The 13526-nt window shown below is 40.3% G+C and overlaps 1 protein-coding gene across 1 annotated transcript; it reads left to right on the forward strand.

The window, feature by feature from the left end:
- The first annotated feature begins 140 nt into the window (after positions 1 to 140).
- Positions 141 to 10447, forward strand: fshr (follicle stimulating hormone receptor). The gene is made up of 13 exons (XM_056429492.1): positions 141 to 313; positions 3882 to 3953; positions 4314 to 4388; positions 4484 to 4558; positions 5634 to 5708; positions 6075 to 6155; positions 6691 to 6759; positions 6853 to 6927; positions 7455 to 7604; positions 8304 to 8518; positions 8844 to 9025; positions 9116 to 9307; positions 9998 to 10447. The coding sequence occupies exons 1-13, from the start codon at positions 141 to 143 to the stop codon at positions 10445 to 10447; spliced, it is 1884 nt and encodes a 627-aa protein (XP_056285467.1).
- Positions 10448 to 13526: the final 3079 nt, after the last annotated feature.

Raw genomic sequence — 13526 nt, forward strand, 5'->3', positions numbered from 1 at the left:
TCCAGAATGCAAAGACGGGCAAAAGACATTCTGATAGATAGAGAGACGTAAACAAACTAAATCAGAGTGGGAAGACAAACAAGGAGAGTTGAAAAGCCTAGAAATACAACCCCTTGGACTTTGGTGAACGGACTGCGGCGATGATGGCGATGGTTCTGATCGCGTTACTGTCGGTGGGGATGAAGACAGCGGCGGCGGCGGCGGGCGACACTGAGATGGATATCAATCCTGGAGTTGAGAACGACTTGTGCTACAAGATGCGCTTCGAGGACACGGAGATTCCCTCCAACATCTCCAACGACACGCAATGCCTGTAAGTACTAAAGAGTAGTTCATGGACACTCGTATATCTGCAGTTGGGAAGCAGATGCTGCAGCAATGTTGAAAGTCAGAGGATTAGTTTAGACATTCCGACAAGAGTTAATGTGACATCGAAGATCCTCTTGAGTTCCTCTTCTTGTTGGAAACGGGACAGAAACCCACAGGATGTGCTTTTATGGAGGGAGCCTCATGTCAAAATCTTATTCTGTGGACTCATTCCCGTATGTTGGATGTTTTTCGGAAAAGCATAATTGTGTGTTGTGTTTTATTGTCTTCATTGTTGTGGGACTATTGAAAAAGAAGGGCTACAGTGTAACCAGTAAAAGCCAAGATACCTCTTGACTGTTAGTCTCTGGTACAGGTCGTGCTCTAAAAACACTGGATACTAAATTTCCCATGATGCAACTCAATGGCTTCTTTTGTAAGTGCCTGTGCTTTTCAAACTCCATCCTTACATTTTTTTCAGGCATTAGAAGGTCAGAGTCATACTCATTATGATGTGCTTGTGTTATATCAATGCAGTGTCCCTCTACAAGTATGGGCCACTACAAGTGACGTGTGCCAATATTTCAGAGAATTCCTCCCAAAATAGTATTGTCCAGTCACCATCCTACACTGATAAAGATTCAGGGAGCATTGCATCCACACAGTTCAAGATCACATCCCATTAGTGTGCATAAAAATGCTCTGTAGAGATTTCTTGTAAACAAACAAAAGTTACATTTACATTCAGTGTTTTTCACGAATGGAGCCTAAAAAAGACGTTGAATGCATTTTCCTCTGCGTTAAAAAAACATTTGCGAAGCTGATTTCTTTGACTTTTTAACATTTTGCTTGGTTTACATTCATGGTGGAACAGGATGCAGCGTTGGAGGCGGGGCCTCATTCATTCCCATAGAAGTTGCTCAGTGGCACATGAAGCAAAAAAGTATAATAGTGCATTTTATAACTTTTAGGACCTAATGGTGAGGGCTATCCTGTCTTCATACTGGGAAGCTCATTCATAAAAATAAAAATAAATTACGCTGATTACCTTCGCATTGAAAATGCCAGAAGGTTATGTTTTGATCGCCGTGTATTTATTTATTAATTTATTTGTATGCGTGTTATTCGCAAAACTCAAAAAGTATTGAACCGAATCGCATGAAATTTGGTGGGATGATTGTTTATTATCCGGGGACCAGTTGATTAGATTTTGGGATCGATTGGGTCAAAGGTCAAGGTCAAAGGTCATGAACAGGTCAAAATCTTTCGCAGAATTCAAAAAGTATTGAACCGAATCGCATGAAATTTGGTGGGATGATTGTTTATTATCCGGGGACCAGTTGATTAGATTTTGGGATCGATCGGGCCAAAGGTCAAGGTCAAAGGTCATGAACAGGTAAAAATCTTTCGCAGAACTCAAAAAGTATTGAACCGAATCGCATGAAATTTGGTGGGATGATTGTTTATTATCCGGGGACCAGTTGATTAGATTTTGGGATCGATCGGGTCAAAGGTCAAGGTCAAAGGTCATGAACAGGTCAAATCTTCTTGAATCACATGGAATTTGGTGGGATGATTGGTTATTATCCGGGGACCATTTGATTAGATTTTGGGATCAATCGGGTCAAAGGTCAAGGTCAAGGAAAGGTCAAAATCTTTTTTTTACCATAACACTGTCATGATCTGGAGTTTGTGTCTAGTTTTGTGTCTTGTTTTGAAGTCCTTGTGTCGTCTGTCTCCCTGTGATTGTCTGCCCTGGTCCTGATTGTTTCCTTCTGTGTGATTGCTGTTCCCGCCCTCATTGTGTCCACCTGTGTCTCGTTCCCCGTTGTCCAATCCTCTCACCTTGCCTGTGTATGTAAACCCTGTTCGTCTCATTCCCAGGGTGGCGTCGTACTGTTTGGTCCGCGTTTTTGTCGTTTCTGTCTGGTCTGGTCTGTGATTTTTGTAATTAAATAGTTTGTGCAGTAATGTCGGCGTTTGGGTCCTCTCTTGCTGCGACAACCCGGACTCATCATGACAAACACGATACATTTTTGTCCAATTGGCATGCAACTAATGCCAACATGTTCATAATTCAATGCCCAATCTTGTGATATGCGAAGGTATGCGCTCTACCGAGTGCCCGTTCTAGTTTACAAATGTAAAAGTCTCTTTGCCAATGTAAATGTGTGGGGAAAGCATGTTTGGGCACCATGGCATCATGGGACAGACGTGGAAACTGGTGGCAGGACTGTGTGTTGTTTTGTCCTCACGTGACGCACAACTGCTCACGGACAGCAATTACAGGAAGAGTGCTAAACGTCAGAATAAAAGTATTACAAATAGATGAACATGAGCGAACATTAGTCACCTTGAGTTACTGGCCATATTAACCCAGGTGAGGCGCGAAAATCTTGTTTCCTAAAATATCAAACTTTCAAAGGAGATTGTATTTATTCTTTTTAAAGTTATGTCGTGGATGAAGGTCGGTTGAGGTGTTTTTGACAAAGTGGCACAGAGCCGCGTTTAAACACGGACCTGTTGTTTTGGCCCTTGAAAGATTTTGAAGGAGTCTCAAGGCCAGAAAAAGGAGGGGATGGTACCGTATGAAGATTGCAATATAAAAGTGAATTTATGAAGTACAGATGCATATAATCAAACTCACAAATCTAGCCGACACACACACACACACACACACACACACAGACGAGGACCTACTTTGTGGCAGAAGCAGCGTCCGATCCCGACAGCCTGCGATGTGTGTGTTCTCATCTGTTCTGCTGGAAGGTCAAGGCTCAGGAACAGTGGGGATATTTTGACCTTCACATTGAAAATGCGGAAGGTTATGTTTTGATCGCCGTGTATTTATTTATTTATTTATTTATTTGTATGCGTGTTATTCGCATAACAAAAAAAGTTTTTAACCGAATCACATGAAATTTGGTGGGATGATTGGTTATTATCCGGGGACCATTTGATTCGATTTTGGGATCGATCGGGTCAAAGGTCAAGGTCAAGGTCATGAAAAGGTAAAAATCTTCTTGAATCGCATGAAATTTGGTGGGATGATTGGTTATTATCCGGGGACCATTTGATTAGATTTTGGGATCGATCGGGTCAAAGGTCAAGGTCACGGTCATGGAAAGGTCAAAATCTTCTTTTTACCATAGCGGGACAATTTTTATCCAATTGGCATGCAACTAATGCCAAAATGTTCATAATTCAATGCCCAATCTTGTGATATGCGAAGGTATGCGCTCTACCGAGTGCCCATTCTAGTTTAAGTATGCAGCACTGCAGGGCCATTTCAGATGTGATCTACAAGTTACACCAGGTGCACAATAAGCTTGAGATCTTTGTCTTATAGACTTTCGGTCCACAAACATTTGTGCATGAAAAATAAAATCCCCAATACGAGTGAGAACATACTGGTCGTGGATTCGCCAATCTGTTATTCAGGCCACATGGAAAGGATCCCACCTACGTCACCGCCACCCCACAACTGAAATGGCCATGAATGACTGTGTTAAGATTTCTCCTCAGTGATTACATCCTGGTGTATCTGATGTGAGGGGTCGCTTCTTCATCAACAGGGAAGTCGTGCAGACGCAGATCACCAGGATTTCCCACGGCGCCTTCAGCAGCCTGCAGCACCTCAGGGATCTGTAAGTGTCTGTTGTTCATGTTTAATCTTTGATGAGGAACATAATGAACGGAGGTCAGAACACTCGAGATGAGGATCATCCAAACACAGCGGAAGTGATCGAGTCTCACTGGTAAACTTCTCTCTGCCTGTTGTTTTGTTCCTTCAAATTAAAGAAAAGGAGTTTAGTAGTAATACAGATTTGTGTTTAGCACAATTTTATATGCGTTGCATAACTCTGCAGTATTAAAAGTATCCCATGTGTATAGAGTAACTATGTGAGATCATAGTTACACTAATGTAAAACAAGCGTGTGACAACAGCTGATATGAATGACCTTTGAATGACCTTTGCTTCTATAACACATTTGGGTTTCCCTTAGCTTCATCTCTGAGAATTTTGCGTTGACGAGTATCGGGGCTTTCGCGTTCTCTGATCTCCCTGAACTTGAGAATATGTGAGTATAAGTGGCCGGATGTCGGCAGTGGTGAAACCCTGTAACTGTGCAGTGAAACCGTCATTTATATTTATGAATACTTGACTTCTTTTCAGAGAGATAGCAAAGTCAAAACACCTGAGACACATCCACCAAGATGCGTTCAAGAACCTCGTGAAACTACAGCGTCTGTAAGTACCCAGTGAGGGTAAAGCTTCTTCTTCCGTTTGTTGTGTGTGTTTTTCCACTAAATTCATGATCTATCATTTCTGCCATGTTAAAGATATCCATAACAACCCAATAAAATATTACATTGGATTTTTTTATATCTTTTGAAAACAGTCTCAAGCTAACCGTAATAAAATAAGTTATTGACATTCTCAGAACTGTTTGTGAAAACTGGAACAGATACACTGATCAGTTTATGGAGAAGAATAACCATTATTTATATTATTATTAATAACTATTTCACTTTTAAACTAGGACACCTTAGCACAAATTATATTTTTAGTTTGAACTCAAATATTTCAGATTTTATACTAATAAATAAATATCCAAAACCAAACCCCTTAAAAAACTTTCTGGAATCTGGTTTAAATATTTGTTCTTTTTTTTTTTTTTTAAGATTGAAATGAAGGTTTTAATATAAAGAGGATTCAAATGAAAATGAAGCCATTCAATACTTCCTAAAAAAATAAGAAAACAGTCTATCTGATTACTTTGGAGACGTGAATGAATTATGTAGAGAGGGTACAGACAGAAGAACTGAAATGTAACAGTTGTGAGAAAGATATTCTTTCGGATAGTCTTTCAGGTATTCTAATGGTAGCAGGCGAGTAAACTAAACTAAGATGCAGAACATGGATATCATGAATATCATGGATATCATGGATATCATGAATATCATGGATATCATGGATATCATGCGAACTGAACATCATTATATGTTCGCTTCATATTGAGCATGTCAACATGTTAGTATACCACGGTGGCGATAAGCATAACCTTAAAAAACAACTAGCGGCTTATTTTAAAGCAATCCCGTTAATTATTTGTGTTTTTTTTCCCGGCTCTGAATAATCAGTCACATATTTCAAACGTATTGAATATGGAACATTCATTTCAAACAAGGAGCTCTTTGAATTGTGAATGAGTTTGATTTGTGATGGGATGTCTTCACTTGTTCATTTGGTATCTCTGTTAACACAACCTCTGAGCTCGCAGTGCGGCTGTAGTAACATCTGGTGGTTGATCTGCACATCACAGGACCATCTCCAACACTGGACTGACAGCGTTTCCAAACTTGTCCAAGATCCACTCCACATCCGGCACATTTATATTGTAGGTATAAACACAAAAAACAAATGAACCACGAATACACAATTGTTCCCACGTGTACTTGAAGGCCATTGGATCGCACGCGTACCTACATATGCTCTGAAGACGTCACACTGCAGTTAAAACCTGTGCACTGAGTCGTCCTTACAGAACAGAAGATAACACAAACCACCTGTCCATCATCTCCAGCCTCTAAAGACCAACCTTCAGACTGTCTCCCATCTGACACACCAGCTTTAATATGAAGTTCATTTCAAGGGCATTGTAGCATGCATTCCTGATATTTTAACATTCATATATCTGTTGTTTTTCTATTTCCCGGTGTGTGTTGTTAGGCATGTGTTTTTGTATTATCTATGTGCTGCTTAGTCTTTTGAAGGAGAACAACCACATAAAGGAAGTCCCAGCCAATGCCTTCAGAGGCCTCTGCACTCAAACTATCTCCCAGATGTAAGACATCCATCATTTCTTTTGGAGCGCATGCACCACCCTCACACAGCTCCGACGGGCGTCACATGCCCGATGACGAATGCTCCCCGAGAAGCTCTTTCACTTGCATGTTTAATTAAACTTGTGGTAGACAATGATTTATTTCTCCTATTACAAGCAGACACTCTGGGGAATATATGATCAAGTATATTTCCTAAAATGTTGAACTATTTTTTTGGTAAAGAATGTTCATGCAGGACTCTTAGTTATAATGGAGTACTTTTAAATTGTGACATTACTACTTTTAGAAACTTTTAAAAATCTGAATATACTGCCAAATGTTTGCCGACAGATTTCCAGGTCTCTAAGGAAACCTTCCATAATAATAATAAACCATTAATTTGGTGTTTTGCTGTGTACTCATTCAGTTTGAGTCAGTGAGAACAAAAGCACTGCACACACTCAAATGAGCTTTGATAGTTCAGAGAATTAATTGTTGTGAATTGTTTGTACTGGAGCCACATGACTGTACTTTGACTTCTCTTTCTGACGACAGAGAGCTCACCAGGAATGGCATCGAGGAGGTGGCAAGTGACGCCTTCAACGGCATAAAGATGAAAAAACTGTGAGTCACGGGATGAGACACGATAACAAACAGAAGATTTACCCAAAAAGAAGAAAGAAAAGTCAAATCGTGTATTTAATTTGTCTCTCTTAGATTCCTAAAAGGAAACAAACAGCTTTCTCGCATCAATGCCAACGCCTTTGTGGGTTCCAGTCAGTTGGTGGTGCTGTAAGAATGACATCCAACAGTAACTCATGCCTACATGATTCACCTTCCTCATCATCACTTGTTAAAGCAGTAGGGAACGAGAAAAAACATGCAGCATTTGTGGGGAAGGCTCAGAAACATTTAGCATGCCCGATTCAAGAAAAAAATAGATTGACAGCCGGTGAAGTGGTGGAGAGAGGTATTTTGTATCCTCACTCAAAGATGCAACCGTTTCTATTGAAGTAGCAATCGGAAACAGACCGTATTTATTTTTCTCTTGGGCTGTCACCGCTGCAGTGTCTTATGACGCCACATCCCAACACTCCCTTTGCAGTCACGGTGGCACTTCCCATGAATTATTTTGCTCAGGAAATTTTAGATTCAGTGTTTTATTCTTAGCAAGAAGAAAGAAAGAAAAATAAACAACTGCTTTTATCGACTGACCGTCGGTCAAATGCCTGTGACATTAACATATGTTAAACATGGATTCTGAAGTCATAATGACTGCTACTCCTCTATTAGATACCAACGTGTAGTTGTTTGTGCAGGGACATTTCCGAGACGGCCCTCAGCTCACTGCCGGAGGAGGACATCCTCAGTGGACTCAAGAGGCTGATCGCTCAGTCCGCCTTCAATCTGAAAAAACTTCCTCCTCCACAGCGCTTCACCAAACTCCTCCAGGCTGAGCTGACCTACTCGTCACACTGCTGCGCCTTCCAGAGCATGAGAGTAAACGGGTACGTATGCCGTATTGCCAAAAACTGTCCACAAGTAACTTAAATCACCTATCAGCACTCAGCACTCACATTGTTGGTGAACAAGTGACTTCAGAGCGCTTTTAACTTATTTGTGTGTGAATTGGACAAACTTTCAAATGTTAGGATATTTACAATTAATTGACAATTACAAGGTATAATATTACATCATAAGTGACTGACAGGAGTATATATTAAAAATATTGTAGCTGTTTTTTAAATGTTATTGATTTCTCAATGCGACTCTCATGCGGGCTGATTGCCATTAATTAATATTGCAGTATTACTCAGAGCCTTAATCTTGAGGTTTTGTTGTCATAAAGAGGAAAACATGTCAAAACTAAAAGAAAGTGAATGCAGTAAAGGCCACGAGAGGCATGTGAGGGAGAAATACAGGTGATCCATTTTCAAAAGTCTGATCTAAAGTTGATGTTGTTTTGTAAAAATGAAAATGAAAACATGAATACTTTTAGACCCATTTAGAAAATGGGTTTGTGGTGCCGTTTCGTCTTTTGTGGCTTACGTGGGTATTACAACAACAAAAGCAACAACAAAAAGAAGAACAAATTATCCTGGCAAATCTTTTTGGTGAAATCCCCTCATAGATTTATAAGCACTTTGTGTCTGTTGCGCTAGAACGAGGTGGAACCGCATGTGCTCCAGGCCCGGGGCTGGGGAAGACCTTCACTTCCAAAAGGACTACTGCGACAACTCTTCCACCATCACCTGCAGCCCCACCCCAGATGACTTTAACCCCTGTGAGGACATCATGTCTGCTGTCCCCCTGCGGGTCCTCATCTGGATCATCTCTGTCCTCGCATTGCTGGGGAACACTGCGGTACTTCTGGTCTTGTTAGGTATAAAATGGGACAATCCACGACGAACTCAACTTCCTCTCTTTCTTTCTTCTATTATACCTTCTTTCCTAATTTCCTTTCTTCATACAGATCCTTGCTTTTGTCTTGGTTTACAAACAAATGTCTTTTCTGATTTACTTCCATTTCTTCTTCTCAAAACAGAAATTATACGATTTTCACACATCTGCAAAACTAAGGTTTATTCTCTTTCGCGATAGAATACCAACTTGAGGAGTTTTACTGTAAATACTTATTAACAAAGTATCTTTTGACCACCAACAATTTATTTTGTCCTTTTTCTTCCCACCGGTGTTGGCGTCGTCAGGCAGCCGCTCCAAACTGACTGTCCCTCGTTTCCTCATGTGCCACTTGGCCTTTTCTGACCTCTGCATGGGCATCTACCTGGTAGTCATAGCAACTGTGGACATGCTCACACGTGGGCAGTACTACAACAACGCCTTAGACTGGCAGACGGGTGTGGGCTGCAGTATCGCGGGCTTCTTTACGGTGTGTGTGCATGCTTGGAGTCATTTGCATACGTTAGACAGCTCGATCATAAATAACAACATCATAAATACCTGTTTGTTTGCATCGCAGGTGTTTTCCAGCGAGCTGTCGGTGTTCACGTTAACGGCCATCACACTGGAGCGCTGGTACACCATCAGACACGCTCTGCGGCTCGACCGCAAACTTTGCCTGAGACACGCGTGTATAGCGATGACAGTGGGCTGGATCATCTCCTCCATCGCCGCTTTGCTGCCCACAGTCGGGGTCAGCAGCTACAGCAAGGTGAGGCCTTTGACTGGACCACTCTGCATTCAACAGTTCACTGGATGGTCTGTTTTTCTGATCAAATTGATGAATCGTTTTGTCCATAAAACGGCAGAAAATATGACCTGGATCATTTCCGCAGCCCCACGGTAATGTCATTAAATGTCTTGTTTTGTCTGACCAGCAGATATTTAATTTACTCTCATGCAGGACATGGGGAAGCAGTTCATTCTCACATTCGAGAACCTGCAGCAAGTTTTTACTTCTTGCTTGAAAATGTATTGATTACAAATAGCGACATCAAAATATTTGCAGATTAATTCTGTCGATCAACTAATCAATCAATGGACTGATCTGATTTAAATTGTACTTTGACATATAGAAAAAGGATAGTGATGCATTTCCAAAGCAATGCCTTTCATTGCACACAGTTTGGGAGTGTCTAATATAATATATATGTGTTTAAAAAAAGGGAATAAGCAGTACAGATACACTTTAGTTTATTACTGGAAAATATAAGTGAAATGTTTTGATGTCTATTTGTAGGCATTAGTAGGTTTCTATTTATATAGTCCAATGGCCCACTCACCCTTTGAGAGTTGGGATTTAACTGGTCCGTAACTCTGCACAGAAGCTTTTTTTAAAGTACATTCAAGGTCCTTGAATCCCTGTGTGATATTTAAATGTGTGTATTTGTTTGTGTTGAAGGTGAGTATCTGTCTGCCGATGGACGTGGAGTCTCTGAAGTCTCAGGTCTACGTGGTGTTTTTCCTCCTCCTCAACATCCTGGCCTTCATCTGTGTGTGCGGCTGTTACCTCAGCATCTACCTGACCGTCCGCAACCCTTCGTCTGCACCGGCCCACGCCGACACCCGCGTAGCCCAACGCATGGCCATCCTCATCTTCACTGACTTTGTCTGCATGGCTCCCATCTCCTTCTTTGCCATCTCAGCCGCCATCAAGCTCCCTCTCATCAGCGTGTCAGACTCCAAACTCCTGCTGGTCCTCTTCTACCCGATCAACTCGTGCTCCAACCCCTTCCTGTACGCCTTCTTTACGCGCACCTTTAGGCGGGATTTCTTTCTCCTCGCGGCTCGCTTCGGCCTGTTTAAAACTCGGGCGCAGATTTACCGGACAGAGAGTTCCTCCTGTCAGTAGCCGGCATGAACACTTTCGGCCGATACGTTAAGTCGAGATGGGACAAGAATGCTGACTGTCATTCAAAAATCCACAGATACAGTATTTGTGCTTGATTGTCATCAAGGTATTTCTCTCCCCACTGAAGTCTTTGTTTTCGAAAGCAAAAAAGATAATTCTTCGTAGGTCTGATGGAGATATTGACAGAATGCAATGCGCCTTTAAAGTTACAAGAAAAACATGTATGAAAAGTTTTGGAGACACTGAACAAACTGCTAAACCCCATTAATGACACTGAATTGTGTGTGTTTTCACGTATCTCCGATATGTTGCCAGTATCTTTAGCCAGCACATCAGCCAATGGCTCTTCGGGCCTGGCCTCTGACCTGTAACAACACAGAGCACAAGAGTTCTTCTTCACCCATGTGACCCATGAGAAAACTCTCCTGAATGTACAGTGTGTACAGAAATCCAAATAAAGATAGCTACAGAACAACTGCAGATACTTTCACCCAATCTAGGTCAAATAGTTGTCTTAGATATTTCCTTGCGTTTGTTTTACCTTGATTAGAAGGCCAGATGGGTTGGAGTCTACTGCATCATAACAATCACAACAAGTCAAAGTAGAAGGAGTCGAGGAGGGCGAGGAAAGTCATTTTACTTTCACCGTCTTGCCATCCATCTAGTGCCTCAAGATAATTGAATAAACTGGAGTATTTGACACACTTTTGCAAAGGTTTTGACACTCCAGATATCAGCACATGCACTTTAAAAGATCACTATTAATTTGGCGTAATACTTTATGATTGAATGATATTCATTAAGAAGCACACTGCCAGAACATACTCATTAATAATCTCCTCATACACTCTGCTGTAGCTCTGCATGCCTCCACATCCCTCCTACCATTCAGTGTGTCTTGCAATGAAGAATGTGTAATTATCTTTGTAGCGTAATTATGTGTATCCTTTGTAAATGGAATTATTATTAAATGACACTTTTTCTCTCTCTCTCTCTCTCTCTTTCTATTTATATATATATATATATCGTTATAATGGTCCAATGTCATTTATAAATGTGTTTATTATATCCTCTCTGCTTGAATAGTTTTATTTTATAGTGAATGTGAGCGCATGAGGAATCGTAACAAAGGAAACCACGTACACATTACAGTGAGCTGTCTTTATCTAGAAATGTTGTCCTTCAGAGCATCCATAGCTTTCAAGGACAAAGTGACCCTACCAACCTCAGGTCTGTGTGCCAGGGTGGCTGTTGGGTTGTGGGAGGGGAGACTTCACAGCTGCTCTTTCTGCTTATTACAGACAGATGGATATGGCAGCAAGATATAGCACAAACACACACACACACACACACACACACACACACACACACACACACAGAAGCAAGCAGCCCAGGGTTTCAAGGCTGCAGCTGCAGGAAGGAATCCGAGTCCATCTCATTGATATGGATACACTCCCTCCTACATGCCAACGTAGAATGTGAGGGTGCATTTATACTTTTTGACCACCAGGTGGTGATACTGACACAGGATTTATTGTGACCTCTGCGCTAGTCGTACATAAAACATTTAAATTCCCCCTCTCAACAGTGAAATACAAATATAGTAAACAATATTAATAAAACAATTGATAGTGACAGCAAAGAAAAGCTTCACAACAGTTCAACGTGAGGTAAACAACTAAACAGAGGTATTAAACCATCACTATTTTGAAAAAGAAAAACAGGACAAGGTAACATCACTGTTGCTGTCTGCTACAATTAATAATGTTATTTCTAGGGCTGATAAGATGTTGCCTTCCAGCTCACGACTTGAACCTGTCTGAAACTGTCTCCTTTCTCCTTAACTGCTCTTGCAGACCATGTGAACATGTTGACAATCTCCAGACAGAGTACTGGGAAATAATATGAAACTTTTAAATGTTTCCCAAGTTGGGGTCTACTTTTTGATCCATACAGGATACTTCAGTGGAACTGCTTCGAGCAATATCATTTAGGTCACTATTTTGATTTGAATTGGCATTTTATCTCCTTCTCTTTTCTTCTTTTTTGTGTGCATCTCTCGAAAAAATATGTCAAAAAAAGTGATAACATTCAACAAGCAAAACTGTAATTTCGTCTGTTTACTTCATAGAATGATTGGGAGTGTGTGCATATGTGTTTACCTTAATTATTTCTTTAAAAGGACGCTAGAAATTAAAATTTAAATGAATTTCCTTCTGCATTGTAATTTAATAATGCTCAAACCTATATGCATTTATCATTAGATATGATGAACGGTTGTGTAGTCAGAATTCCTAAATGAAGATATGTTCCAGCGACAATAAGGTGACAAAAGAAGAAAAAGAAAAAAAGTAACTCCAGATACAATTTTACAACATTGTCACATAATCGACTCAGCGAAGCTGTGAGATCATAGCCTAATCGTTTGTAGCCAAACAATGCCATCTGGTGGTCCAATTACGTGAAATGATACTAATTGACAAAACGTGTTCCTTCACTCAAAATCGATTGAGACTCCCGCAGGCCTGACAGGAAAAGCTGTTAAAAGTAATAGTTTAGTCTGCAATCATGCGAGTGAACATGGATTCTAAATGTATTGCCTCTAAAAAATAGTCTTTTTCAATGTGTATTCCGATAATAAATGTATAGAATGATTCGTTTTAAACTGTAATCAAACATTGATTAATTAAGTTTGTATTTACATCAAATTACCCAATATCTTGTTTTTAAATAAAGACAAGATAAGTGAATTTCCTGGTCGATTATTTTATTTAAAACATTAATTACGATTTTATATAGAATCCTAAAATGTGTATAGGGCTTTTCCATTTAACTTTAGAATCTGCACTTTACTCCGCCAATCATCAGCTCACAATTCATGTATATTGTCTTACAAACATTCACATTTCCGGATCATTTTAAGATGTAAACAATTTTTTTTAAACAATTGTGTAAACTTTTAAACATAAACATTTGTTGCAACCTAACTTCAGTCGCACCGGAAGTATATATGGCAAATACATAGATTAGATAGGAAAGATAAATTCAAGACTATGCTCTTTGTTCAGAATTAACGAAG

Source organism: Pseudoliparis swirei, chromosome 13, assembly GCF_029220125.1.
Source record: "Pseudoliparis swirei isolate HS2019 ecotype Mariana Trench chromosome 13, NWPU_hadal_v1, whole genome shotgun sequence".
NCBI lineage: Eukaryota > Metazoa > Chordata > Actinopteri > Perciformes > Liparidae > Pseudoliparis > Pseudoliparis swirei.

Coding starts and splice junctions, on each gene's coding strand:
- fshr (XM_056429492.1), top strand. CDS start 141: ATGATGGCGATGGTTCTGATCGCGTTACTGTCGGTGGGGATGAAGACA. Junction 8,519..8,843: donor GGTACTTCTGGTCTTGTTAG/GTATAAAATGGG, acceptor TGGCGTCGTCAG/GCAGCCGCTCCAAACTGACT. Junction 9,308..9,997: donor GGGTCAGCAGCTACAGCAAG/GTGAGGCCTTTG, acceptor TTTGTGTTGAAG/GTGAGTATCTGTCTGCCGAT.